We start from the raw sequence: 25,692 nt of genomic DNA, 5'->3' as shown, positions 1-25,692 counted from the left end.
CCCAGACTGCGCGCCCGTGGACAGTTCCTCCAACTGACTTTGTGTCGTTGGTGGCCTTCCATGTGACTTCGAGTCCACGGCATTCATTATAGCTGTTCATCGTCCAAAGCCCTGCCATCATGAACCATCAACCTCCAAGGTGATATCCCTCACACAGGAAGAATGCCCTTCAATTCCGCAGCCAGTCACTATTGTCTGTGAGTCTTGGATGAACACGGCATGGCAACGTCCTTGTCAGACTAGAAAGCTCGACCTATATCTCCCTACCCTGCCTCCTGTGTGGTCTTGCCCGGACGCCAACACCTCATGCAGCAAAATGTCTGCCATCCGTTGTCTGTGTCCAGGGCAATGGCAACACAAGAACATACCACCGACGAGGTTCTCTTCAGTGACTCCCTACATTTTTACAATGATCCTATCCGCCTTCGTCTCACCAGCTCATAGAAAAGGGCCAACAAGTGGCGTAGATGGTCACAAGATGTCATTCTGTCACTCCTTGTACCATATCTATCCTATATCCAACAAACTTCGGCGCTACGTTATACCAACGTGCCAGGACAAACTCAGCAACATCTTGGAGTTTGCCAAGCTGGATGTAGGACTCGGAGTATTGCAGTTGCATGTGTGCACTTCAACGGTATGTTATTTATCACTCTTCTCCACAATCTATCTCATGTACCCTCCAGCATTGAAAGAAATTAACATCATCACATGCCCTTGTTCCCTGCCCCCCTCCAACTCCTTTGTCGTGGTCTGTTTCCATGTGCTCCTATCACTCCCTCACTCGCAGTGGACTTGCGCATTTTAGAGTTCATCCGTCTTCTCTTTGTACGCCAGTCTCCCAACCAAACCGTGTGGTGTGATGCGGTGGAAACCTTTCTAGATGGAATGGGGTACAAGTTGTCATGCAAGGTTAGCCTTTCAAATCTTCTTGCGTACAAGGATGCTTAGTCTTTCATCAGAATAACTTGCATCGTCGTTTTGGCAATGCTTTTCACTGGTACGAGTGCTGAGCATCTTGGCTCATCACATTTCTGCTCTCATCGCCGACGTTCGGAAGGGCCAGGCGCGTCTCCCACATCATCGATCAGCCAAATGGATACCTTCGTTCTTGTTGCCTGCTTTGTTTTGGAGGAAATGTTTGCCATGGAGCAGATGCTCGTTCCATGTAAGTCTGTGTCTCAGGTCGTATTCTACCACATTTAATTGATCAATACCAGCCCAGACAGTTATTGTTTGCATAGATGCTTGCTTTACTCAAAAGTGTTCAACTACTCCTTGTGAGTTGCTAGCAGTATCAACCCTTCCTAATCCAACTCCGACCTTCTTTCTGTCGAAGGACGATGTCAAAGTGATGGAGGATTTTGTGCAAAAGTTGTCGGAAGAGAAAGACGTCAAAGCGGGCCTTTAGAGTGGAAGGGGACGAGGATTGCTATGAAGAAGGGATGCGTGTGCCAGTGTCCCTGTGTTGAGAAATGGATGCGGAGAATCCTTTGTCGCTGCAGACAAAGTGTGAAAAAAGGCCACTACTCGTTTTTTTACCGACACAGGCCTGATGGCCCTGCTATTGTAGACATGACCGTGTGCTCTGGCTTGCCAACCTCACATCAGCGGGAGAGAAGCAACACTACGCACTCGCTCTCCTGGACAGTTGTTCAAGCATCTACCCCCTCAGATGACCATAGGACTTCTCTATGACATCAGATGTCAACTCGAATGAAGCTGCCGAAAATGGAAACTCTTCGATAACAACACTCTATTGCGCAATCCTTCGCGTTGCGGTATTCCATGCGTATGGTCATCAATGGCCTGTCAGGTCCAGCTCTACCAACCGAGGAAGCTGTGAGGGTTTTGGATGTCTGATGGCGAGGGATGCGGAATGATTGTGGAGTTCTCTTAAGCAACTCATCCCATTGTTGCGCTTTCTGGGGTAAGTCTACATTCATGTATTATATCGCATCTCTAACTCTACTGTAGTTCCATCAACATCTTTTTCATCCTCGATGTTCAAATTCAACCACCTGGACACAAAATCCATCCAAGGCTACGGGCATTGGCTCCATCGGCGATGGCTACATTGCCAGACAAAGAAGAACGCAGCTCTGGACAGTTTACTGGACTTAGACATTGACGAGGATATCCTTGTGCTGAATGGAAGGCGCAAATTGCTCACCCAGACACAACACCTGTCATATACCATATATGTTAAGACCGTAGCTCAGGGTAGACAGATCCGAAGGGCTTGGCCTCAGCTCGTGCGCTGTGCCCTTACCCGAGTAATGCCCTTAATTTCAGAATGAAGTCCAGATGGAATCCAACAAAGTCCGAAGGACTTCCGAGGCTGGCTACTCTAGTAGCGTGCTAGAGGACTTCCGGATGAGTGCGAAGAAACTCGGAGGGAGTATAGGAAACTCCAGAGGAGTTTCATCCGCTGTATCAGATCCGAAGGTAAGACTTCCCAAGGTAAGTTCCCTAGATAGAAACACATAGAGGATAGGCTGCAAGGGACAGAGTCCAAAGCAGGATAGGATAGGAGGAGTGGTCTGAAGGACAGGACGTCCGGAGGTCCGAAGGTTAAGACAGTCCAAAGGGTGCGTCGTCCAAAGGTTGCATCGTCCAAGGTTGCGTCGTCCAAAGGTTGCGTCGTCCAAAGGTTTGCGTCGTCCAAAGGTTACGACGTCCGAAGGTTTACGATGTCCGAAGGTCCGAAGGTTACGAGGACCGGAGGAGCGGACAGGATTAGGACAGGAGGGGAAAGGCTACTATGACAAGGTCCAGAGTAGAAACCAAACAGAGGTAGACTACACTATGGTAGAGTCGGATAGACGGGGTTTAGACAGAAGTCTCGGAAAGACAGGAAGTGCCGGAAAGGCAAAACTTCGGTCTAGGGAATCAATCCCTAGACTTCAGAACAGAGACATAGGGGACAAATCGAAGGGTCCTGGATTTCCGGCCTAGGGAATCCATCCCTAGGCCTTAATGGAAAGGCAGAGAACTCAGATGGACCAAAGTCCGAGACAAGAATGAGTGAAGTCTAATGTGCGAGAGAGCAAGTCTATGTTGAGACAGAGCAAGTCTAAGGCGATATTCGAACTAAGGAAACTTTACAGGAGTTGTACAGAGGTTTATATACTGGACGCGATCCGAGAGGATCAGTAAGCTGAACACAAATGCTATGTACGAGCATGTGGAAACATATTAGTAAGTATGAACGGAACATAAGTAAATGAACTCAGATATGAACAGAGTACAAGGATCAATAAGCAAGACGGAAACAGAGATAACCGAAGTCCGGAGTCAAGGGGATTACCATAAGGAGATAGCGCAGCTGATTAAGGTTTGGGCCTCGGATATGAGTATAGGTCGGATCTCGGAGGTCTAGAGATATCGGATTTGAAGCGTCTGGATTAATCGGAATGAGTGGATCCGTGAGATCTAGTGAATACAAGACTAGGATATGGATCATGGATATAGGACCGCTTTAGTCTAGGGAAGGTAGAGTCCGAGATGGAATGAGCTCGGATCCGATAGGACCAAGGGTGGATGAAGCAGGCTTAGCTGCGGAGGTCCGAAGGTATTGATATATGGATGTACGAAGGTGTACGGATCAAACCATAGTGGACTGGAGGACTGAAGCGGATAAGGAGGACTGGATAAGGGATGGAGCATGGATAGGGTATGGAGTCATGGATAAGGGTATGGAGGTCCGGATGTGCATCCGGAAGGCGTCCGGAAGGCATGGGAACATCATCGGACGAAGGTCCGGAATACGGGATATGACAATATATCTGGGTACAGATCCAAAGATCCAGATCTCAGATCCAATGGACATATCTGTCGTCCAGTCCACAGATCCAATCTGATTCTTATTTCATGTCCGTTCATATAACTCTAACTAGCGTTCATCCTTTCGGTATTCCTGTACACCGGTATACCAGTTATCCTTTACTTCTGCTATGCTTACTGATCCGCTACACTTACTGATCCACTTTAACTTATACTTCATTCCTGGTTCATGATTCGTGATCCATCCGACTTACCAATACACGTGCACATATTTTGCTTATACTTCATACATAGCCTCGTGCCTTTGCTTCTTGATCATTCCATTAGTTATCCGTAGTATATAACCCTTGTACAGCACTGTAGTAGATCAGTTCGAATATCTTCTTAGATTGCACTCATTCCGTCTGGGACTCTAAGTCCTTTCTGTTATCCGTCCGGACTTGAGTACAATACTCTTGTCTACTCCGAGACTTAGGATTGATTCCTATAGTCTATATATCCGCCTCTGTCTTCAGACAGTCCTCACCTGTTAGTTTCTAGTTCAGATCTGATCTGGATTAGCCGTTACTCTACATGTCCGATATCCAGAAGCCTTAATGGATCTGTTATGATACTTATCCAGTCTCACTAGACACAATACTCTAGTACTCTGAAATAAGGGGTAAGACTCGGGAAAGGGGCACAGTGCACGAGCTGAGGCCAAAGCCCTTCGGATCCGATACCTCTTGAGTACAGTCTTAACACCACCCCATGTAAGAGTTCTACTAGTGTTCTCGCTGCCTCACTGATTATATTGTATAGGGCAATCCCAGAACAAGGCGGCGGAGGTCATCACAACTATCCTTGCATTGGAGAAGACCCTGGATGCTCACGAGACTTCTGTCCGTGAGCTAAGATGCAGCTTTATGTAGGCCTCTGTTGCTAATGTTGTGGAGTTCAATCTGCAGCTCGCCGATGCTCGGTCATGACATGCCAAAATTGCAAGATACCCTTTGACGTCATTACAGCTGCTCTTGGAACGCAAGGAAAGGCCAATCTTAAGACGATGAAGAACGACATCTATCTTACAGTCCGCTTGAATGCTTCACGCAGTAAAAACTCGTATTCGGGACTGTCTCCGTCAACGCAAATTTGAATTGGAGAGGCTAGAGAGATCATATTGAGCAACAGTTAATGGTACATTAATGCTATTTGGCCTTCCTCTCAGCACGTCTCATGTGTTTTCAGTGGAACATAAGCTTCACGTGAACACCCAGTATTCAATCAAACACCGAGAACCCGGGATCTCAAACTGGTTTCGACTTACAAATGGCCTATGTACTCAGCTACAGTCTCTCATACATCAGGAAGAGCTCCCCCCTCTGCTATTCCACCTCACCCTATTGCTCATGAGGGCATCTTTCTACTCAATGTTGATGACAAGATCTGGCAGGATATTGGCCTTGACGACGATGGTATGCATGCACCGGCATGGTTATTGGATGAGGCCACTAGGTCTGGTATTCATTTACAACTTGAAGTGGATTGGTGCGTTGAGGAAGAAACTCGTTTGATGCAAGAGTGGTCTGTGATGCAGGAGTGGATGTTCACAGAGTGGGAGGCCATAAAAACTGTGTTTGAGGGATGCGGGTGTGTCTAGTCTCAGTAGACAGTGAATGTGAATCACACTTAATTTGTTTGGCAGCTGATGATCTTGTAATGTCATTCCACATCCAGGGCCCGCGCAGACGAACTTCTTCACATTTGTGTTGTCTGGAAAGAAGAAAGTTCGAGAGATCCCTTGTGTGTGGCCAGTCAAGAGTTGGGGTCCTCAAAATGAAGACTTACTTCGAGCTGCTCAAGACCAGGTGCACTCATCATTTTCCAGGACGACGATGATGATGAGAGTGTTGGAGTAGAGGAAGAAAGTGACAAGGAAGGGTGATCCGGCATATTGTGAGGTTGGAGATGATGAACTAATGGATGCAATTGAAGAGGTTGCATTAGCTGATGAGTACAGGGATCAGGATGAGGATTTTGTTGATGATATTGAGGATAGTTTTATGCCTTCATCACCTACCAAATTGTCACTTAAAAAACGGTGCTGCATATAACATTCCCTACTCCCATGTTAGTGGAGGGCCAGTTGATTATTAATCAAAGCTTTGATGCTCTTACATAGTGTTAGTTAGCTTACGTAGTCAACATACTGCCACGCCGCTGCATATAACATCCCCTACTCCCATGTTAGTGGAGGCCAGTTGATTATATTAATCAAAGCTTTGATGCCCTTACATAGTGTTATTAGTGGGAGTCAGACTTAGTGGTTCATACCTTGATCCTGACTCTGATTTTTGAGTTGGGTCTTCAACCTGAATCAACTATAATTATTTGAATGCCCCTGAGTCTTATCCATCACACTTGATATGTGATATATAGATAAGTATGTTCACTTGGTCAATTACTACATGCTCCGTCCAAAATTCTACTCTGTATCAACTGACAGACTGTGCATCTTCCAAAATTCAGGTGTATATCAACCCTCAGAGATCCAGCCTATTCCGCCACCGTGCTTCTTCCAAAATTCTTGTCCATGTCAACTGATTATTTCCATCACTGTACTCCTTCCAAAATTCAGGTGTATATCAACCCTCAGAGATCCAGCCTATTCCGCCACCGTGCTTCTTCCAAATTCTTGTCCATGTCAACTGGTTGTTTCCATCACCGCACTCCTTCCAAAATTCAGGTGTATATTAACCCTCAGAGATCTAGCCCATTCCATCACTGTGCTTCTTCCAAAATTCTTGTCCATGTCAACCCACACAAATCCTTTCCCATCCCACTGGTCCTTCCCATATCTGATTATGGTCTTTTCCCATCCACCATGGTCCTTCCCGTATCTGATTATAGTGCTTTCCTGTCCACCATGGTCCTTCCCATATCTGATTATGGTCCATTCCATCAACTGTGGTCCTTCCCACATGTGATTATGGGCCATTCTCATCCGCCATGGTCCTTCCTGGATCTGATTATGGTCCATTCCCATCAACTGTGGTCCTTCCCACATGTGATTTTGGGCCATTCCCATCCACCATGGTCCTTCCTGAATCTGATTATGGGCCTTTCCTATCAATTGTGGTCCTTCCCATATCTGATTTTGGTCTTTTCCCATTGACTGTGGTCCTTCCTGTATCTGATTATAGTGCTTTCCTGTCCACCGTGGTCCTTCCCATATCTGATTATGGTCTTTTCCAATCGACCGTTGTCCTTCCCACATGTGATTATGGGTCATTCCCATCCACCATGGTCCTTCCCGGATCTGATTATGGTCTTTTCCCATCCACTGGTCCTTCCCATATCTGATTTTGGTCTTTTCCCATAGACCATGGTCCTTCCCGTATCTGATTATAGTGCTTTCCTGTCCACCGTGGTCCTTCCCATATCTGATTATGGTCTTTTCCCATCGACCATGGTCCTTCCCACATGTGATTATGGGCAATTCTCATCCACCATGGTCCTTCCCATATCTGATTATGGTCTTTTCCCATCCACCGTGGACCTTCCCATATCTGATTATGGTCCTTTCCCATCAACCGTGGTCCTTCCCGTATCTGATTATGGGCCTTTCCCATCCACTGTGGTCCTTCCAGTATTTGATTATGGGTCTTTCCCATCCACTGTGGCCTTTCCCATATTTGATTATGGGCCTTTCCCATCCACCAGTGGTCCTTCCCATATCCGATTATGGGCCTTTCCTATGCACTGTGTCCTTCCCCTGTCTGACTATGGGCTTTCCCATGCAGTGCGGTCCTCCTGTGTCTGTCAACCCTAATAAATTTGGTCCTTTCCATCACCATTCTCCTTCCAACATTATTGTGTGTGTCAACCATGGAGATCTGGCCCCTTCCACCACCGTGCTTCTTTCAAACATTTTGTCCATGTCAACCCTAATCTGAAATCTGGCTCTTTCCATAATTACGCTCCTTCTAATGTTATGTTCTTTGCCATTCTACCACCATACTACCTTAAGACATGGAAGAAACTGATGATGATGTGCTACTAGATGACCAGGAGACTACTTCATCTTTGATGTGCTTGCATTACTCTGTTATTGTGTGCTGCTCTTGTGCAATGCTACAACAAAATCATCAAATTCAACCTCTGGAATTCACCCCTTTCATGTGTGTAAAGTGCACATGAACTTTGAGCAGGCCCAACCCGATCAAGAATCTACCTTGGTCTACTCCCTCATGTACCCAGCATCCTCAAATTCATCCATCAATGTTTGGCCAATGATGGAAGATATGGCCTCATTGGTGGTCTCGCAGACTGTTTCCCCAATGGCTAGATCAAAGAACAGATCACCTATGAATTCTGCAGTAATCACGGTATGCAGGTAAGTGTTCTCTCTCATCTTCTCGACAAATGCTGATGATCAAACCAGATGATCAAACACTTTTTCATCATCCATCAATTCAATTGTCATCTGAAGGAGGTACATGGATATTTTTGTTTTTTTTTGGCATCTGCATGCTGTCCATAGTCAACCTCAAGTTCAAGATTGTCATCATTCTGGATCCAGCTTAGGGATCTGCGTGTAGGGATTAGCATGAGTAAACATACAGGTGTACAGAGCCCTACCCACACCCATACATACCATATACCCGTACCTGTGTATCAAAGGGTACCAACAGGTATTGGCAGGTTGCGCAGGGTATGGTAGTAAACATGTGGGTATAGATTCAAACTATACTAGGAAACATTTAGTCACTACAGATCAATAATAGTAACTAAATCTTCATCATTGCCTCAGTAGTCAAAGTGGGTGGAGAGTTGAACTGCAAGGTTATTTAATGACATGGACTGATCTGTGTGACTGACCAGGTGCAAGGCCAGTGCTTCCATGAGAAGGGCGATAGCCTGATCCAAGCCTTCACCATTGCCTTGGTGGTGAGCAGCAGATGACCATATGTGGAAGTGACAGGTACACAGGTCATGGGTCTCAAAATCCTGACCCGCACCCGTACCCACCAGTACTCTTACCCATGACCCGTGCTAATGCCTATCTGCATGTTGTCACAGAATTGGAGTGCAAGCAGCTTTGGCATCGAATCAGTGCATGGGTGATGACAAGTGCAACTGTGAATGCTATCATGGCATAAAGACATCATTGATGACTTGGACAAGGGGTGTGAGTAGAGTGTGCAAGTGCTGCTGATCAACTAGGAGGATACAGTTCAAGTGCATTTACTTGGGTCAAACAAGTGTGAACATATAACTGGTAAGTGTACATACATACTTGATAAAAATGCACCTAAAGTGAGCTGCATAATGAGCAGTATTAGTAGGCAACAAAGGTTTCTGGGCATGTTGCAGCATGATTATATTGGCCTTTAGAGTGTGACAGTTTGCAGCTATACATTGGTAACATGGCACATAAAACCCATGCAGCATCCTGGTTCAGCTGGCATAGATGTGAGGTAAATGAGTGAAGATTTTCAGGGGAGAGGGATCCTGGGCTGGGGGTGGGGTGAATGAATGATCATTTTTCAGTTTTCTGACCCTATTTTGGAAAAATATCTCATAGGCATTGTAGTCATTATGGGACACATTGGCTGGCTTGGCTTGGGGACCAAGAAAAAACCTACAATTTTCTTTTTTTTTGGGCAAAATTTTGGTCATAATAGGACCCCTAACACCCCTACACCATGGGAAATTCCCATGTATGTGTGGTCCAATGTTGGCTGGCGGTCTTTCCCATACAAAAATTATTTTGATCCGTGGACCATGCCCAACACATTTCATCTTGGACCCTATGCACTTGGGAAAAGACCAGAAAACATTGGCCAGACCACCTGGAAAGCACCCCCTAGGTGAAAACCCTTATAGGTATAATACAACCTAAGAGGTACCTGAAATGGGGTGACCAAAGTGCATCATGCTCGAAGATGCTCAAGGTCATTTCTAGCAACAATATTGGGCCATTCGCGACTATCTCAGCCCAGTGCGTGCCATTGCACTTGTCTATCGCTAATTCTAAGCAATACCCAGGTCCTCAAAGAAAGCAAGTTCAAAGAACATGTACGCATAACTCCCGGTACATACTCCATCTTCACCAACCACAAGCATACCCATCCTGATCTCGCTGTGACAATCATACCAGTGCTAGGCGCGTATGAGTGTCATAGGCATGTTTTGCCTTGTCTAGAGGAAAAGAGTAAAGTGCTAGTCACCAGCGCTATCAACTCCCAAGCTCTCCGCTTTGGAACCACTTTTCTCCCATAGTGCGCTACCTGGTCCAACACCTAGGTATTCCGTCCTCCCATGTCCTGCCTATGTCCACCTACCTCCACTGGTGCGTTATTTGTCCTTACATGTCACTACTGATCAGTCACAGGTCTTATTACCTGTATCCTCATGTTCCGCGGCCTGCATGTTTTATTACCTGTTGCTACATTGTGCCCTCGCCAGTGTCACTACTATACTCTCCTACGCAATTCCAAACTCTTACGCAGTATCATAAAATGACCCATTGCACATACAGTACATCACTTCCTTTCCCCGGACCATTGCTGGTGTGTCGGAGTTGCCTTAGTCGCTATATCTTAGTCTTGGTGCAATCGATTCCACTCTTGCCAATCTCTTTGATCGCGTGTCGCTTGACTTGCTTTAAGTGCGTGTTGCTAAGGATTCCCTCTTAAGTTTGACTTCGCAATGTCGGGATCGCTATCGGTAGTCACGCTACAATCTAGTCGCTACCAGGCATTTCACTTGCACTGTCATATCTTACTTTCTGCTCTCGCTCTCTTTGATTTCTTCTTGCTGTCGCTAGTCGGACGTCACACAGCACTATTGCATAAAACAACTTGCATAGTGCCTCTCACTTATATGCACGTTTCTCTGTCAGAACTCACTTGTAGCTGATCGCTACAGCACTACTCATTAGTTTTTAGTCTTAGGTCGCTATAGGTTTTTAGCCCTTCACACTATCACTCCCCTTGCTTATTAGTAGGGAGTTGCTTCAATAGCAGTCCTCTTGGGTCGAATACTACACTCATGCCTATTTGGATAAGTAGCACTAGTTTCTAAACAGCCTAGTCACTATTTCTCTTTCACATCGCTTTCAGAGGAATTCGTCACAGCAGGAGACTTCCTATCATACAAGTTCCCAGTATGGACATGGTGCATGCAACCACTTCCTCAATCCTAGTACAGCCCACCAAACCCCATCCCCATACTCCAGGGAAAAAGGAGATGCGTCCGAAGCCCATGATTACCTCCCTGCTGAAAAACAATACCTCATTACTCATGGTGTCCCCTGCCTTCGACGAGCAACTTCACTCACTTACACAGATGCCGATGAAGATGCCAAGCGACTTCTCTCCTTCGGAGATTCTTTGGGCACAGCCGATGAGTGGGTAGAAACGCATGCAGGGCAAAATGCCACAGTGGACTCTGCTGCAAACCCAGGCGAGATCGATGATATCCCAGACTTGGATGGTGATGGACTGGCGAGCGTGATGGCAGATGTGTCAATTGTTTCGGAGTCGGGTGCTATGGTGGGAGAAACACCGGATCTAGATGATATTCCTGACATGGAGGAGGAGGGGCTGGAAGACAGTGAGGACAAAGCTACGGCAGCACCGGTTGTGCCCAATGCAGGTGGCGTCATTGATGCATCATGAGTTTTCATCTTGGATCATTGTTTGAGCCCAATCCTAGAGAGATGCGCAGGCAGGTGGGAGTCACTAATGGCAATCTCCTGCAAGTACAAACAAATCCTCTGACAGACTCAACAAAGCCACATTTACATTGACACCTGTTTTCAATATGTGCTTGAATTTCGTTCAACGAGCCCTTCTTTACATGTGGAGACTTTGTCCATATCCTCGACAATGGGTACACAATCTACAAGACTCCAACCTTTCACTCCTCATGTCCCTCAACGCAGCAGGCACGGTGTTCAGTACCGCGTATGTAGACGATGGAATCGGTGTGTTGGTGCTTGTGTTTGGATGAGCACTACTAATTGTTGCTACTAAACATCATCTTTAGTATCTTCTGTAGACAGATCCACTCACCCATTCTCTTGCAGCCTAAATCCCAGTAACTTTGCCAGTGCAATCCGTAACTTTGATGGCCACCCTGACACATACACAAAAACCACTTCCTGCTCTCATGCCTGTGAATCTCTTGCTGTCACCACTCTTGACATCTCTGCAGTTGCCACCTCTGCCCTCGCTACCACCTTTCTGGCTTGATTGATGGTGATACAGTCCTGATTGGACTCAATGCACATCCAAATGTCACAAAGGTACAGCGTACTGCAAATTGTGGTCCCATTTTTGTTAGATCTTTGGACTTCAGTCGTTTATGTGGATTGGTGATTATTGATCAATGCAGTGTACTTCTTACAATTCTAAATTTGTTTATTCTCATTTCTAAATTTAAATCACACTAAAATTATCAGGCTTGAGCCATTTTAAAGCTGCTTACCGCAGGTTGCATCAGCCGGGCCAAGTCAAGATTATGTAAGCAGTGTGACTTTGCAGCTCCAGTTAAGCTGGTGAATCAGAACCAGCTTTAGCCGGCGCTAGCCAAACTTGTGGCAACACTACTTGTGAGAGTGATTCTCTTCATTGAGTGAGTGTTAGATGAGGTGCAAGGGACACTGACATAGTTGACGAGGACTCAGAAGAGGAACTTGGAAGAGTGTTGGTACTTTGATAGTAGTTTTGTCAACATTGATCCTTCTCTGAGGGTGTACAGGGTGCAAAAGTGCAGCAGAATACAGTGGATCATCGGGTGTGCTCAAATTTGGTCACCATCATCAACATCAAAAGAAGGAGAACCGTACAGTGTCCCATATGATGGGTATATATGACCATAAATTTACAGTGTCATACAGTACTCAAATGACTGTACACTGTAACCGTTAATGATAGCTCTAAAGCCCCAACAGTACAGGTATGCCTCCCATATTACGGTATTACACCACCATATATTCCTGTAATACAGCCTATGGTGGCCAGCCCTAGGTATATAGCAGTCATGGTACACACACCAAAGTTCAATATCAGACTCTACTGGCAGTCTGCTGACATTCCATAGAGTTCTGAGAGAATTCAATAGAATTACCCACATTTCAGAACCTTAATTGTTTCACTTGAATACCATTATCAGATAATCAGATAATTTCCAACAATGATCAGGCATGACAAAGGTTTTGGTTTGACTTTTTTCCTAAACCTCAAGACAAGTCCAGGGTGCAAGAGCCACAGCAGAACACAACAAAATAACAATACAGATGTGTCGACTACACTGGTACACCCCTAAACCTGTGCACTCTCAGGGAAATTATAATACAGCGGCTATCAGAGTATTAGTAAGTGAGATGTGCCTGTAACGGGCTGAAGCCTCACAGTGTTAAACACGTGGTAAAAATGCCCGTTCATACCCCCCTCATCCTCGTTGCCATAGTATTCCATTGGGAACCACTGTCACGTAGTTAGCAACACGAAGCAGCCGGGAGATAATACGCAAGCCGCACATGATCCTCCGGAAGATCCTCTTTCCATGCCCTTAGCATTCGGTCTTCAAGTGTCTGGTTCACAAGCTGGAAGCCATGTCGTGGAACAACAAACTGTCCGATCTGTAGCTCCGTATCGGTAACGATGCCTCGCGAGATGCGAGCATACGCAGTCCGGTAAAGCCCCCTATACAAAATGTACTCGCACCTGCATTTTATCATCATCAGCTGGTGGCATATTGAGACAGCACCCACCAGCGATCCCCGTCCTGCGGGTCGATGTCATGCACAATACCATCCTGCACCAAAATCTCGTAGGGCGCCGCTGTAGGATTCATCAGGATTAAAATAAACAAAAGACATAAGAGCCACACACGTCTACTGGCGTGTGGTTTCGTGACTACGTATCCAAGGTAGATAACAGGGTGAGGGTACGACTTTGCCATGATGCGTGCGAGCTCCTTGCTCTGCAATTCACGGTCAAGCGGGTCTTGCTCTAGATGAAAGACATTATAAGCAAGAACGATTGACTAAAAAAGAAATTGTGCCGAATGTACCTTGCCCGTTATGTGACACAACTACAGTTACCTCTGTCCCATACACATCAAGCACAGCTTCGATTGCTGGCGCGAGCTCGCCATGGGGTGAGGGTAGGAGGTGGTGCTGAGAGTGAACAATAGGGAACTAAGGAGTGTAAGCACGATTTGAAAGGAGTCGTTACACACTGACCTTCGAAAGTAGAGCAGCACCCCACGTATGCATGTTGGGTCCTGGGCCCAAATCGACATACTCAAGTTTGGTGTGGTCATTTCCCTGTATGGCTGCATTGAAGGAAAACTCACGTATCCGAGGTCTTGGAGAGCGACTCGCGTCCTGATATGAGATGAGCCAAGAGGTCGTCCAGGGGACACAACACACTCACAAGTCACGATTTCCATACACAGTCCGCTACGACTAGTTAGCACACCAGCAGCTCATTGATTGGCACTGTAACTCACGTGCAGATCAGTCTCCAGAAGGCCAACTACGTCAAGTTCCATGTCTCTTGATAGCAGTGTCAGCAGCAAACAACCTTCATTAAAATGCCTTACCTTATGACATCTCGGATCAACCTCTGGCTGTCGTGCCCGACATTGTCGATGCCGAAATGTACTGTCCATATTCCAGCGTTGATTATCCCCGTGCCCGATTTATAAGGTCTCGGTCCAATAGGAGTCCAGCGGTATATTGTTACAAGGACAGCGGACAATGAGAAAAGTGTAAGGAGATGACGAGCAAGGAAGCTCGCTGAGCTTGGCATGTGAACTATGGTATTAGCTGCAGTCCTTTTTCCTGATGGCCATTCAAACACCAGCGACATTGCGACGAATTGCGCGATGAGGACCCTTATGATGAAGTATTTCAGCGACAAAGACAAAATTTTTGGCAGAGAACTTACAAGTCCGAGCGCTCGCGCAAGTACGCACCCCCTGGTACGAACGCGTAGGCGACTGTCCACACATCGGCAAGGTAGAACAGAATCGTAACGAAGAATGCTGTGAAATATGTCCTCCCAGCCTTGGTCGGCTGGGCAGATTGTTGAATGATAGTAGGGAGCAATGACATAACAAACACCGCTAAATTAAGCCCGCCAACGAAGCCCGTCCAGTCCCTGAAGCAGTACATCACGAATGCGCTTGCGCAACCATAGCTGAACCATAATGGACTGGTAAACCAGTATGCAGGGAGAATCATAGGCGTTGCGAGGCCTATAGCCTGCGCAATCAAAGTGAGAGAGCCGTGGAGATGTGGTAGAGGGCCTTTGGGTTGGCTGTTTTTGTATCCTGTCCAAGACCACGCAATGATAGTACTGGGGTCTATGAAGAAGCAATGGAGAGTGAAGATCATGCTGCCGAGCGCAATGGAGCCTGCAAGCCATCCGTGTGAGGTAACCTTGCTGTTATCTTTCGAACCGCTGATTTGCTTTTCTTCCTCTGGAACGGCGGATGGGCGGGTTGCAAGCTCATATAGCGCGCAAAGTGCTAGAAAAAGGCCTGTTTTATTGTATCCTCCAGACTGCTCATTGAGCATCGGCCATACTTCGAAGTGGTTAGAGGAGTTGAAAGTATGTCAAGTCTGAAATAACGTACCAGGATTTGTTGAATGATTCGCGTGCTTCGCTAGAGAAAGCAATACAAGTCCTAGACCAAGGACTATGCCATGTTAGTCGTCACTACTATTACACCACGCGATTGATACTCACGCAAACCCTGATACCCATCCTTCCCAGCTGACCAGTCCACAGTCTGCCCTATCAGGAGCACCATATTCGCAAAGTTGACCACAAACAATCTTCGCATGGGGCTGTTCAAGGCATAAGACCCCAAGCCTGCCAGGATTGCCACCGCCTTTAACGTGACCCGACCACTGCGCGTAAGCGCCCAAGTGCGCAAGGGCCTGATGCCCAAAAACGCAGGGGAGAGCAGACAGAGCAAAGATAACTCCGAACCTGAAAGCGCAAGTTGCCAAACAGAGAAATAGAACAGTGTGGTGATGAGGGAAGTGAAGATGGACCAAAACAAGTAAGCTGCAAAGGTGGTAAATCTGATATGACTCTGTAATTTGTTGAACTACGACACGCACACAAGTACACATCTGAGATAAAACCTACGGCTGCTCGCGCATCTCGAGAGAGCGTAAGTGCAGCCTGCGTTTTCTGGAAACATGTCCGAGGCACAGTTCCTGATACATTGCTGGCCGTTTGCTCAGTCTCTGATGACGCGGCTGACCCTTCTAATTTGGTTTCAGTCACACTATCTGACCCTTTGGATGGCGCAGAAGACGATCTATGTAGTACGTCAGACGATGGTTATACAAGGTGGTGTACTTGATTATACATATCATCACGCCCGACTTTGGCGTCCGACGAAACACTGAGTACAATCTGGGGGATAATGAAACATCAATACCAAGCATCTGGGATATGCCTGCTCATACGTACCTGTAAATTAGAGGTTTTGAAGTCAAGCTCTGTGATCGAGTCAAACAGAACATCGAGCAAGATCAGGGACCACTCGAAAAATGAATAGCGGGTATATGCTAGATTGGTCGTGATTGTCAGCCCCAGTTGCGCTGAGAGAATCAACTACAACCTCCAGGAATCCGGTATATCTTGTGCTGAACGAAGAAATATATCATGGGTATGACAGATACGAAGAACCTATTCCCAGGAAATAAGCTGCATGCATGCTAGGAGCAATATTCTCACTAACCCTGTCGCAAGATATCGGCTATAGACTATCGGTCAGCGGATGGATGCATATTTCCTAAGATAATCCTCACCGTCGCCGACGTGCTTTTACGTGCCCAATTGGAGTACATAGGACGCCTCCCCACATCCATGGCACGTTGCACAAAATATATGTAATCATGAGAATATCATGCACGTCATGGTCATCGTTTGACGTGATATACACCCAACCACCGCACATCAATGTCCGAATGATACCCACAGCAAACAAGAAACCCGGCCAACGGGTGCTTGGAGAGCGCCTGATAAAATACTGCAAATATACAAGGGCGAAACGTGGACCTGTGTGTGACCATTATAAACACGTCGCGGAAGCAAAGGCATCTAACTGACCAGACGTCAAGGCGATGAGAATCTGAAAAATATTACGCTCCGGGTACCAGTCACCGATACTGTGGTACAAGCACATCGGGTTCAACATTCGAGCAAACAGAACTTGAATGTACATACGTGGCTGAGACTGATGGAAACCACTCGTCAGGGTATCCGGCAACCCCGTTCTTCACGATTTTTTTGTAATGCAGCGCGCAGCCGAAAAACAAGGCAAGACCGAACGCGGCGAGCGCGAGGTATGTATGTGTCACAGCGACATGGGATGCATTGATAACAAGTTGTTGAGCTCTCATACCAGGTGTGCTAGTAGGTGACTGCTTGCGACCCGCCATGGCCGGTACGAGTTCAACGTCGTAGCCTGCCTGTAGTAGAATGAAACGTATTGCGCCGCGTGCGCGGCGCGTACTTACCGACATTCAGTCAACCACGTGACTACAATAATATGTCGGCCAATAAACACACATACTGTCGGATCGATTCCACGGACATATAGACATGGATTCAAGGCAACCACCCCATATACCGATCACTATCTTCACTGGATTTCTCGGCGCAGGAAAGACCTCCATCATTTTGTCACTCCTTCCGCTACTTCCAAAGGACTATAAAGTGGTTTTGCTTAAGAATGAGTTCGGAGACGTCCAAGGTGTGCATAATTTGCTGCGATCATTGGGGCTTTGGAGGAAATATATAATACCTTTCACAGTGGATAGCCAGCTGGCTAAACAATCCAGTTTGACTGCCGTCAGTGAGATTTTGAACGGCTGCATGTATGTCTACAATTCACCATCATCTTGCTGCATTTCCTAACCGACCATATCATGCATAGGTGCTGCGTACTCGTCGGCCAGATGGAAACAGCCCTTCTCGAGATCCGAGGTACTTGCATTTCACATAACTTGATCTCACAGCACTTATATCTATCAGACAGATACCGCCCTGACCGAATAATCATTGAATGCTCGTAAGTTCATTCAAATCCTTTAGCTTGGTACTCACTCGTCATGGAGTCAGGGGATCTGCTTTTCCCGCCACACTGGCGTTCCAGATCCGTGAGCTTGAGCGACAGACAAACAATGACCTTCGACTTGATGCGATAGTTACCGTCATTGATGCCGAGAACTTCACGGGGTACGAGGATACGTCTCCCACAGCCAAGATGCAGGCAAGCTACTCGGATATCATTCTTATCGTACGTATCTTTCTCTCATGACAATAAATCGATCTTATTCAAGTGCCTAGAACAAGCACGAGCACGTCGATGATCGCGCCCTAGACATACTGATCGATAATCTTAATACCCTAAATCTCGACACTCCCAAGATCAAGTGCAATGGTCGTAACGGCGTGGACCTCAAACGTTCTTTTTGGTATCGACTCCAAGCTTTTCAGAGATCCAATTCCTCAGGGTATCGAAGATCATCATGATGAAGTAAAGACACTCACGGCATACCGAGGATTCCTGCCGACGTGCCACAGCCATGAACATCACGATAGAGAATCATGCGCCTCGCATGCTGAGGTGGATGCTGGATAAGGGTATACTCGAGAGTGCTCTCGCCTCTCTAAATAAGGAGAGCGTTTGGCGAGTCAAGGGATTTGTTCGCTTAGATTCTGCGATTTGGATCTTGAACTGGGCGTTTGGTCGGTACGACCTCACACTGTCGAAAGGAGATACATCTTTTATGCAAGATGCGTCCATAAGGCTCACCATCATGGGAGATAAATACGAGTTGAATCGCAAACCGATTCCAGTAGCGGTCAAGAAGTTTTGTGCCGATCTCCAAGTTCAAGTGATGTAGATTAGATTACGTATGGTTTACCGCACGTGTAATTGAAATTTGACTACCGCCGACGAGAAGAGATAAGATTGGAGAACGTTTTCTCAGTTTCTCACTGCACCACACATGTTTTGGCCAGGACAATGCATGTTCGTGAGCGATGATGTTCTCCTATGTCTTTTCGACGGGTCAGTCAGTCAGTCAGAGTTACGCTAGGACAAGCAATACTGACAGCGCAACCGTAGCATCCTCCTTGTTTCATCTCCGGGCCAAGGACAATGCAACAGATAATGTGCCCATCCATCCAAAACATATTACGTGGTCACCACAACCCTATCCATCAGCAGAAGAACAAAAATCTTGCAACACTTTAGAATCTTCACCGAGTGATGATAAATTTTACACCCCAGAAATGCTCCAAGTCCTCTCCAGTGACGACCTGTATTGTATTCTAGGTGTCCCTAGGTCCCCAACAGTCGACAGGGTGACTATAAGACGCGCCTATCTTTCTCGGAGTAGGGCTTGTCATCCAGAGTATGTTCCTCGTCACTTTTAGTGATATCTCATTTTCACTTTGCACTCAGCAAATTTCCCGGAAATCCCGATGCGACGTCTGCCTTCCAAAAAGTCTCCGTTGCATACGATGTCCTCAGTAATCCGTCCTCGAAACGCACTTACGACTCCCGTCCTGCACACTCACACCCCAAATATGACTTCTTTTCCCAGTCCTCGCCCCATGCGGACGAAACATTGAAAGGTGTCCTCTTGAGTGTCTTCAGTGAATTTCTCGAAGGTGATTTCGAGATGATACGCACATTGCTCAGTAAGCACATATCTGCTTACGTGTATCACATACTCATGTCTCTGCCTTCAGGGGCTATCGGTGACCTAAACCCATCACTTGAATTGGGTGACGACGGCGTAAACTCTCTTCTTTCGGTCCTCCTGAGTGTCCGCGAACGCGTCTTAAGTAAATCACTTGTCATACAATGTATAATTGATCTCACATCCTCACAAAATAGCCTGTCGCGCCTGCGCCGTTGCCCTCCATGGCGAACTCTGTCGCGCCCTCGAGATACAAAGCGCCTTCCGCCAACTTCCTTACTTTGATATCGCTGGCAGATCACGGCTCACTATCCAACTAACACGCATCACCATCTCCCTACCTGTCACTCTCGAAAATGCCATGCAAGCTCAATACACCAATCCCACTTCTGCTCATCCTACGCACCACGACCGCGACAAGGACCCAAATAAATTCGCCCTGCTTCCCCGGCATGTCGTTCTTCTCATCAGGGGCATCGACGTAGTTCTGGACCGTATGGAACGGATTCTTGGATAGACTTTGCATTCTTCAAACACTATTTTTACTGACAGTTATATATGCGCGTTTCATTTTGTTTTTCACATTGTATTCTGGAGATGACCATCCCTTCCTGCTAATATGCGCATAGACCACTCTTATAGACAATACTCCTGATGTTCCCCCTCATGCATGTATTCATACCACACGCCATTAATATGATCAAATCAATCATCCTACATCGCATAATCGTACACTCTCACATATTACTGTTCAGGCATGAGGATAAAATACGTGGATTTCGGACTTGACTAAGACGAAAGGGACAGAACAACAACGAAGACAAAATTGAGGAAAGGCCTGAATCAAAATGTAAAATTTGAAACAAAGAACCATTTTAGGTTCATAAAAAGGAATACAAAAAGAGAGCCTCATAAGAACTGTCTTCAGCGTGAAAGCTGAGAAACGGGGAAGAGAACGAACTACAATACATGGATAAGATGATTAAGCTTGATGCGCGAACGACATAGACCTCTGGCTCTGTAATGGATGATTCAGTAACAGCCAGTGAAAAGACAGCATCAACGACTGACAACATTCATCCACACCTGATTGCCATGAGTGGGTACAATCTCTTCAAGCATGTATGAATCCGACGATGGCTGGCACCCGTATGTCCCATTTGGCTGCGCTGCGGCCGCCAGCAGGTGACCATAACCCTGTGGGTCCTGACCGGAGTCTCCACCGGTAACTCCGGCGTCACTATGAGGGCCAGAAACGGTACCGGGGGGTAGCACTCATCGGATTCTGATAGAAAGGGTAGAATAGCCCAGCGGGCACCTCTGCGAGTTTGTCCTGCGTAGTACCATTACCCACAGATCCTTGAAGCCCTTTAACAGGGTTCGTGCTTACAGTGACACCACGCGGAAGCGGACCGTAAACACCAGGCTCGACACCGCCATTGAATAGGATGGGTGTGACATCGTGGGAGTCCCCGGATGCACGCGCAATTGCTGTTGACCACTCAACGCTGGCGACGACAGCATCCCAGGTGAATCTGCCTCCCAATCAAGCTCAGAAAGTAAGACAGGGTCTTTGGTAGGTCCAACTGTGCGGAGGTTGACGTTAAGAACTTTCTCAGCGAGCTTGGAGATAAGAGGGTGCCCGCCATTCAAGTCCTTTCGTTCCCAACGCCAACGGAAGCGTGGAAGCATGTCAAGTGCCATCCAAACGTCTTCGATCATCACTTGGCGTGAGAGGCGCTCACAGTGAGACATGTGACCGTAGAGGATGACCATTGCCGCGATATGAAGAGGGTCGGGAGAAACAAAAAAGGCGATGTCGGGGAAACGAATGAGCTGATTGTGGACAATAATAATGTTGTGTGACGTGACAATAGCTTAAATGGTAAATGAATCATCAAAAAATGGCAAATGGCACATGATGAGAACGTACCATCGACGAGTGCCTTCGAACGGTGGTTGTAGTCGAGTTCCTTAAGACTGAACAGGGCACGAAGAAGTAGGATCCTCGCGATACCAAATTTGAGCAACGTCAGTCCCTGATCTTCTGTAATGCCCTGGACCAGCTTCTGTCGCCTCTCCAAAGGCCAGTCTTCAGTTCCTCCAAAGTACCACTTGTAGCTATCGGGGAGCTGTCTCCTGAACTCAAGCATGCTTTTGATGATCCTCGTTGCGTGCCTCATGATAGTATCAGCACTCTGCCGTGAGGGAGCATATAGAGAGTTGATGATGTCCGCCTGTATTTCTGCGATAGGGTGGGAAAGAAGGAAGTGTTCAGAGAAATCAGCATTCTGGCCCTTGAGTCCGTGTGTGGGGCGAGGCGTGTTGGAGTCATAGGGAGCAATGGCAAGTGGACGTCCGAGAAGAATGGAAGTGCCTCGGTCGTGCACCATGACAGTGCCCCAAAGCCGAATGCGTAGCTGACACTCCTCATCTGTGAAGGTGTTGGGCTGCGCCGTGGGATCATGGTGCAGACCAAGTTCGATTGAAAGACGAACAAGACTTCCAACCAAGCGCCAAAGGGAGCGGCCTTGTCGCTGATAATCGATGGCAGTATTAAGACATAAAACCCGTCGTGGAAAGTCAGAATGGACATACCTCGGTGTACAGATACCAATGCAACAAGAGCAGTGCTTGAAGACTGGAGATCGTGACACGTAGGTGAGGCTTGACGGCCAGCGCACGCTCGAAAAATTCATCGTGCTCAGGCCATATAGCAGGGAGCAGCTTCTTGGTATTGATTGGACTATCGCTGGGCGTCTTTTTGTCCTTATCAATGATACTCCCTTGGTGATTTAACTCGCTCAATGTCCCAAGTGCCAGAATGAGGTACATGCTGCAAATAAAGCCTGGATCATGTTGTACATTTTCCCCGTCGTAAAGCGCATTTAACTTGTGCTCAAAGTCTGATCGGAAGAAGACAGGGCGGTGGACGTTGAGGTGGTTGAAGTAAACATCAACGATCCTGTTCGCCAACGAGCGATCCTTGGGCATCCATAGCATTGTTAGTGCGGAGGTGGATATTGTAGAAGAGCCACCAGTATTGCTGGTTGCTACAGAAATAGAAATCCATTTTGTAAGATCGCGGGGTATCGATTGTTCCGTGATGCCACGATCACGCCCCGATGATAAGCCATTTGAGCCAACTGCAAGATCTTCCTTGTCACCTGAACCCAGGTGACTGTCGTTTACGATGAGGGGGTGAACACCAAAGCTCTTGGCCAGTGCCTATCAGTGAAGATGAACAATGAGGGCACGAACGTCACACAAAAAAGACCGACCCTCGTAGTTGACATATCCAAAGATTGCGGATCTTGACCTTTGACTTCAACATTGGCCGTAGCAGCTATAACTGGAGGCGGGACTGGATGTGGTTGTTGTGGCTGCTGTGGCTGTGGTTGAGGCTGTGGTTGAACCTGGGGCGGGGCCTGCATATGCTGTGGAGGGGGAGGGGGGAACCCAGGATGAATGGGTCCGTAAGCGCCAGGGGGTCCTGGCATCGGCATATGTGATGGGTACCCATGCGGCATAGGTACACCGTAAGGGTATGCGGGGTGAACGAAAGGAGGCCCATAAATCGCCCCGGGAGGAGGGCCATTTGGTTGCTGTGGGAATTGTGGGCTCGATTGAGCGAATTCAGGGGCGGGATGACCGTCGACCTCAATGCCCTCCCTCCGACATATCTCGTCGAGGTTGGCCATACTGAAATCAGAGATATGACGTTTCAAGAGAGCATCGCATTGAGCGATCTGGCGCTCGATGAATTCGGTGTGACCTCTAAGAGTGAGGGTCTGCCTATGTCTGTCCTCCTGCTGGCAAGGGACACCAGCCGTCGCGCACGCTGTACATTTAGGATGTTTCGAGTCGCACTGTATAATTCATCGCTGTGTCAGAAGAGAAGCTGAACTGACGGACGGAGATTTGCGGTCGGTGTCTACCGACGGGACTTGCCTTAATTTTCTTGCTCCTGCATCGTGCGCAAGCCTCATGGGAGCGTCTGAGCCGTCTTGGTTCGGACGGTGAGCCAGCGTCATCAGAATTTGTGTCCGCCTTCCGTCCTCTCTTCTTGGAGGTTGTCGGCGCCTGTTGTTGATGAGGCTGATTAGGCTGTTGAAGTTGCTGTTGCTGTTGATTTGGGTCCATATGAAGGGCTGAATGAAGAGACGATGGTACAAGATTGAGGTCAGTGTGCGGAGGCAGGATGTGGGTCATCTTGCTCGCTGTGCTGGACGATGAGCAGGGCCTGTGGACACCTGTCGTTCGTTGTTCAGCACGAGCTCAGCGCGCTAAGTACTTGGCTAATCATCCTCCGTGCTTTGTGGAAAATGCCATAATATTCCCACGTACTTAGCTAAGTTATGTATGACATATATCTAATATAATTTATATAATTTCATATAGTTTGTGGTACGTTCTCATCGTCGGGGAACCATGCCCTCACCTTCATCGCTCGGAGTCATGCACCACCAAAATGCATCAGCTTACACTCTCTCTACCGTCCATTCAGATAACCCTGAAATTGTGGAGTTTGCAGACGATAGAGCTCCCCTCCTTGCACCAGATTCTGAGGCTGGCTTGATTTATGGAGCCACTCCTACACATTCGCAGGCACCCCACACATCCTCCCCAAGATTATTACTCAAGGCAGCCATTAGGATGGCAGCTGTGTTTATACTCAGTACGATCCTCCTGGGTGGAACTCTGTGGCTGACTCTTCCCACCCTTGACGAGTATGTCCCTCGAACTTCCTTCTTGTTTAGCATATCTTATCGAATAGCAGAGCCGACCGGCCGTCACTCCGTATACCGAAATCATTTGCTGAACTACAGGCTCTCAATGTCATATTGAAAAAATACCGTGACATTTACCCGTTCCGCATCGTGATATGTTATGCTATAACATATTTATTGTGAGGTCTGCTCTCTCTATGAAGTAGACAACCTGACATTCCCTTAGCCTACAAGCGTTTTCTCTCCCGGGGTCGATGTATCTATCTATACTTGGTGGAGCGGTATGGGGTGTGCCGCGCGCGCTTCCACTTGCTTGTACATGTGTTGCTACTGGTGCAACTTTGTGCTACTTCATCAGCGCTGCATTTGGCCCTGCGCTTCTCACCGTACCAAAGTGGAAAGCTCGCCTGGACAAGTGGTCGGACAAGATTCGCGCACAGAAAGACAACACCTTATCCTTTTTAATTGTCCTCCGCATTGCTCCCCTCCCTCCGCACTGGGTTGTCAACGTAATCTGTCCCCACGTTGGCATTGGCGTCGTGCCCTTCTGGATCAGTACATGGCTGGGTATCTTTGGCGTAACTGTCATACACACGACGATTGGAGGCGGTTTAGACGAGATGACATCTGCTGCGGATTTCCATCTCATTTCGTTGCGCAACTTCTTCCTGTTATCCGCGGTGGTAGTAGGCGTCCTCATACCGGTGGGTTTACGCTACTATTTCAAGCGCGAGATTGCTTCCGTGGCCGACGTGGAGCAAGGAGAGTTGGAAGAAGAGTTTTCTGAAGAGAGCGGGGATCACATCCTGGCCGCTGGTCCAAGAACTCTAGTTAAGAAACCGAGGGTAGCACCATTGGTTGAGCTTTCCGACGAAGAGACCGATGTGTACTCTGAAGACGAAGACGATGTCATTCTAGAAGCAGGCCCAGCCATTGTTATCAAAGCATCCGAGGAGCCCGCACAACAAGGTGGTAGCAGTAGACGTATTGACTTCCTATAACATGATGATGCGCAGTTTCGCTGTGTGTTTGTATTCCTACCGTTTTCTCCCTGTGTCATCTGCTAATCACATTGGTAGTTCTATATTTAGACTGTATCTGGATCGTACAAGTAATATGTATACATGTACATGTGCCATAATCTGCTTACCAGCCGAATTACTGCGTCTAGATCTCATGCGAGGCCCAATACTTTAAAGCGTTTCAACATTGTCATCACATAGCCGCCTGCAGGCAACCACTGTATCGCATATCACCATGGTTACTCCCCATACGAGCTCCGATGTGAAGGCGGCTACTAAGTACAGTTCCCTCAAATATTTGAGTTTGCATCATGGTACCGGTTAAATTCCTGTGACGCGCGGTCTGAATACCAATATTTGAAGGGATTGCCACTATGATGTCTGACAATGCTCTGATCTATAGCAGGTACGTCCAATG

The 25,692-nt window shown here is 47.3% G+C and overlaps 10 protein-coding genes across 10 annotated transcripts; 7 read left to right on the top strand and 3 right to left on the bottom strand.

Moving 5' to 3' along the window:
* Positions 1-711: 711 nt before the first annotated feature.
* On the top strand, positions 712-1,411 carry DFJ58DRAFT_844196 (uncharacterized protein; the record flags this gene model as incomplete). The annotated part of the gene is made up of 3 exons (XM_041393053.1): positions 712-912; positions 952-1,168; positions 1,296-1,411. 3 exons carry the CDS (start codon positions 712-714, stop codon positions 1,409-1,411), a joined length of 534 nt encoding a protein of 177 aa, XP_041240550.1.
* Positions 1,412-5,101: 3,690 nt separating this feature from the next.
* DFJ58DRAFT_731443 (uncharacterized protein) lies at positions 5,102-5,710 on the top strand (the record flags this gene model as incomplete). Its single annotated transcript, XM_041386034.1, has 3 exons — positions 5,102-5,415; positions 5,503-5,568; positions 5,629-5,710. The coding sequence occupies 3 exons, from the start codon at positions 5,102-5,104 to the stop codon at positions 5,708-5,710; spliced, it is 462 nt and encodes a 153-aa protein (XP_041240549.1).
* A 700-nt stretch (positions 5,711-6,410) lies between these two features.
* DFJ58DRAFT_844194 (uncharacterized protein) lies at positions 6,411-7,042 on the bottom strand (the record flags this gene model as incomplete). The annotated part of the gene is made up of 2 exons (XM_041393052.1): positions 6,411-6,497; positions 6,524-7,042. The coding sequence occupies 2 exons, from the start codon at positions 7,040-7,042 to the stop codon at positions 6,411-6,413; spliced, it is 606 nt and encodes a 201-aa protein (XP_041240548.1).
* Positions 7,043-7,961: 919 nt separating this feature from the next.
* DFJ58DRAFT_844193 (uncharacterized protein) lies at positions 7,962-8,892 on the top strand (the record flags this gene model as incomplete). Its single annotated transcript, XM_041393051.1, has 6 exons — positions 7,962-8,153; positions 8,210-8,260; positions 8,309-8,390; positions 8,582-8,610; positions 8,650-8,715; positions 8,848-8,892. 6 exons carry the CDS (start codon positions 7,962-7,964, stop codon positions 8,890-8,892), a joined length of 465 nt encoding a protein of 154 aa, XP_041240547.1.
* A 2,142-nt stretch (positions 8,893-11,034) lies between these two features.
* Positions 11,035-11,450, top strand: DFJ58DRAFT_844192 (uncharacterized protein; the record flags this gene model as incomplete). The annotated part of the gene is made up of 2 exons (XM_041393050.1): positions 11,035-11,179; positions 11,200-11,450. The coding sequence occupies 2 exons, from the start codon at positions 11,035-11,037 to the stop codon at positions 11,448-11,450; spliced, it is 396 nt and encodes a 131-aa protein (XP_041240546.1).
* A 1,526-nt stretch (positions 11,451-12,976) lies between these two features.
* Positions 12,977-17,288, bottom strand: DFJ58DRAFT_803860 (Frag1/DRAM/Sfk1 family-domain-containing protein). The gene is made up of 22 exons (XM_041390990.1): positions 17,034-17,288; positions 16,917-16,975; positions 16,616-16,865; positions 16,546-16,563; positions 16,426-16,493; positions 16,275-16,372; positions 16,171-16,217; positions 15,917-16,119; positions 15,537-15,860; positions 15,424-15,486; positions 14,733-15,372; positions 14,386-14,679; positions 14,293-14,338; positions 14,217-14,242; positions 14,137-14,167; positions 14,024-14,083; positions 13,852-13,978; positions 13,671-13,790; positions 13,550-13,619; positions 13,316-13,502; positions 13,188-13,262; positions 12,977-13,136 (listed from the first exon to the last, which is right to left on the bottom strand). The coding sequence occupies exons 1-22, from the start codon at positions 17,246-17,248 to the stop codon at positions 13,098-13,100; spliced, it is 3,060 nt and encodes a 1,019-aa protein (XP_041240545.1). The 5' UTR covers positions 17,249-17,288; the 3' UTR covers positions 12,977-13,097.
* Positions 17,289-17,373: 85 nt separating this feature from the next.
* DFJ58DRAFT_907327 (CobW/HypB/UreG, nucleotide-binding domain-containing protein) lies at positions 17,374-18,718 on the top strand (the record flags this gene model as incomplete). The annotated part of the gene is made up of 8 exons (XM_041395057.1): positions 17,374-17,562; positions 17,623-17,686; positions 17,746-17,795; positions 17,844-17,880; positions 17,931-18,108; positions 18,159-18,263; positions 18,301-18,386; positions 18,439-18,718. The coding sequence occupies exons 1-8, from the start codon at positions 17,412-17,414 to the stop codon at positions 18,716-18,718; spliced, it is 951 nt and encodes a 316-aa protein (XP_041240544.1). The 5' UTR covers positions 17,374-17,411.
* A 76-nt stretch (positions 18,719-18,794) lies between these two features.
* On the top strand, positions 18,795-20,208 carry DFJ58DRAFT_803847 (DnaJ domain-containing protein). The gene is made up of 5 exons (XM_041390988.1): positions 18,795-18,885; positions 18,943-19,231; positions 19,282-19,520; positions 19,572-19,667; positions 19,720-20,208. The coding sequence occupies exons 1-5, from the start codon at positions 18,858-18,860 to the stop codon at positions 20,037-20,039; spliced, it is 972 nt and encodes a 323-aa protein (XP_041240543.1). The 5' UTR covers positions 18,795-18,857; the 3' UTR covers positions 20,040-20,208.
* DFJ58DRAFT_803846 (fungal-specific transcription factor domain-containing protein) lies at positions 20,209-23,863 on the bottom strand. The gene is made up of 8 exons (XM_041390987.1): positions 23,474-23,863; positions 22,804-23,391; positions 22,121-22,750; positions 21,456-22,059; positions 20,957-21,399; positions 20,785-20,855; positions 20,594-20,762; positions 20,209-20,540 (listed from the first exon to the last, which is right to left on the bottom strand). The coding sequence occupies exons 1-8, from the start codon at positions 23,732-23,734 to the stop codon at positions 20,505-20,507; spliced, it is 2,802 nt and encodes a 933-aa protein (XP_041240542.1). The 5' UTR covers positions 23,735-23,863; the 3' UTR covers positions 20,209-20,504.
* Positions 23,864-23,933: 70 nt separating this feature from the next.
* On the top strand, positions 23,934-25,429 carry DFJ58DRAFT_803843 (uncharacterized protein). Its single transcript, XM_041390986.1, has 3 exons — positions 23,934-24,252; positions 24,303-24,431; positions 24,479-25,429. The coding sequence occupies exons 1-3, from the start codon at positions 23,954-23,956 to the stop codon at positions 25,251-25,253; spliced, it is 1,203 nt and encodes a 400-aa protein (XP_041240541.1). The 5' UTR covers positions 23,934-23,953; the 3' UTR covers positions 25,254-25,429.
* The last annotated feature ends 263 nt before the right edge of the window (positions 25,430-25,692 follow it).

The sequence above is a fragment of the Suillus subalutaceus genome (assembly GCF_016647625.1).
Source record: "Suillus subalutaceus strain FC151 chromosome Unknown DFJ58scaffold_105, whole genome shotgun sequence".
NCBI lineage: Eukaryota > Fungi > Basidiomycota > Agaricomycetes > Boletales > Suillaceae > Suillus > Suillus subalutaceus.
Note: the sequence above shows the minus strand (reverse complement) of the source record. Positions and strands in the feature narration are given on the sequence as shown.

Excerpts from the sequence above, each read along its gene's own strand:
- DFJ58DRAFT_803860 (XM_041390990.1), bottom strand. The coding sequence starts at position 17,248 with ATGGCGGGTCGCAAGCAGTCACCTACTAGCACACCTGGTATGAGAGCT. Across the intron at positions 16,218-16,274 it reads TCAAAACCTCTAATTTACAG|ATTGTACTCAGTGTTTCGTC; the intron begins GTACGTATGAGC and ends ATTATCCCCCAG. Across the intron at positions 14,084-14,136 it reads CTCTCCAAGACCTCGGATAC|TATGTCGATTTGGGCCCAGG; the intron begins GTGAGTTTTCCT and ends ACCAAACTTGAG.
- DFJ58DRAFT_803847 (XM_041390988.1), top strand. The coding sequence starts at position 18,858 with ATGATGTTCTCCTATGTCTTTTCGACGG. Across the intron at positions 19,232-19,281 it reads AGTAGGGCTTGTCATCCAGA|CAAATTTCCCGGAAATCCCG; the intron begins GTATGTTCCTCG and ends CTTTGCACTCAG. Across the intron at positions 19,521-19,571 it reads GATGATACGCACATTGCTCA|GGGCTATCGGTGACCTAAAC; the intron begins GTAAGCACATAT and ends CTCTGCCTTCAG.
- DFJ58DRAFT_803846 (XM_041390987.1), bottom strand. The coding sequence starts at position 23,734 with ATGACCCACATCCTGCCTCCGCACACTGACCTCAATCTTGTACCATCG. Across the intron at positions 20,856-20,956 it reads ACCCATCCTATTCAATGGCG|GACAAACTCGCAGAGGTGCC; the intron begins GTGTCGAGCCTG and ends GGTACTACGCAG. Across the intron at positions 20,541-20,593 it reads ATCAGGTGTGGATGAATGTT|AGCCAGAGGTCTATGTCGTT; the intron begins GTCAGTCGTTGA and ends CATCCATTACAG.
- DFJ58DRAFT_803843 (XM_041390986.1), top strand. The coding sequence starts at position 23,954 with ATGCCCTCACCTTCATCGCTCGGAGTCATGCACCACCAAAATGCATCA. Across the intron at positions 24,253-24,302 it reads ACTCTTCCCACCCTTGACGA|AGCCGACCGGCCGTCACTCC; the intron begins GTATGTCCCTCG and ends ATCGAATAGCAG. Across the intron at positions 24,432-24,478 it reads TATGCTATAACATATTTATT|CCTACAAGCGTTTTCTCTCC; the intron begins GTGAGGTCTGCT and ends ACATTCCCTTAG.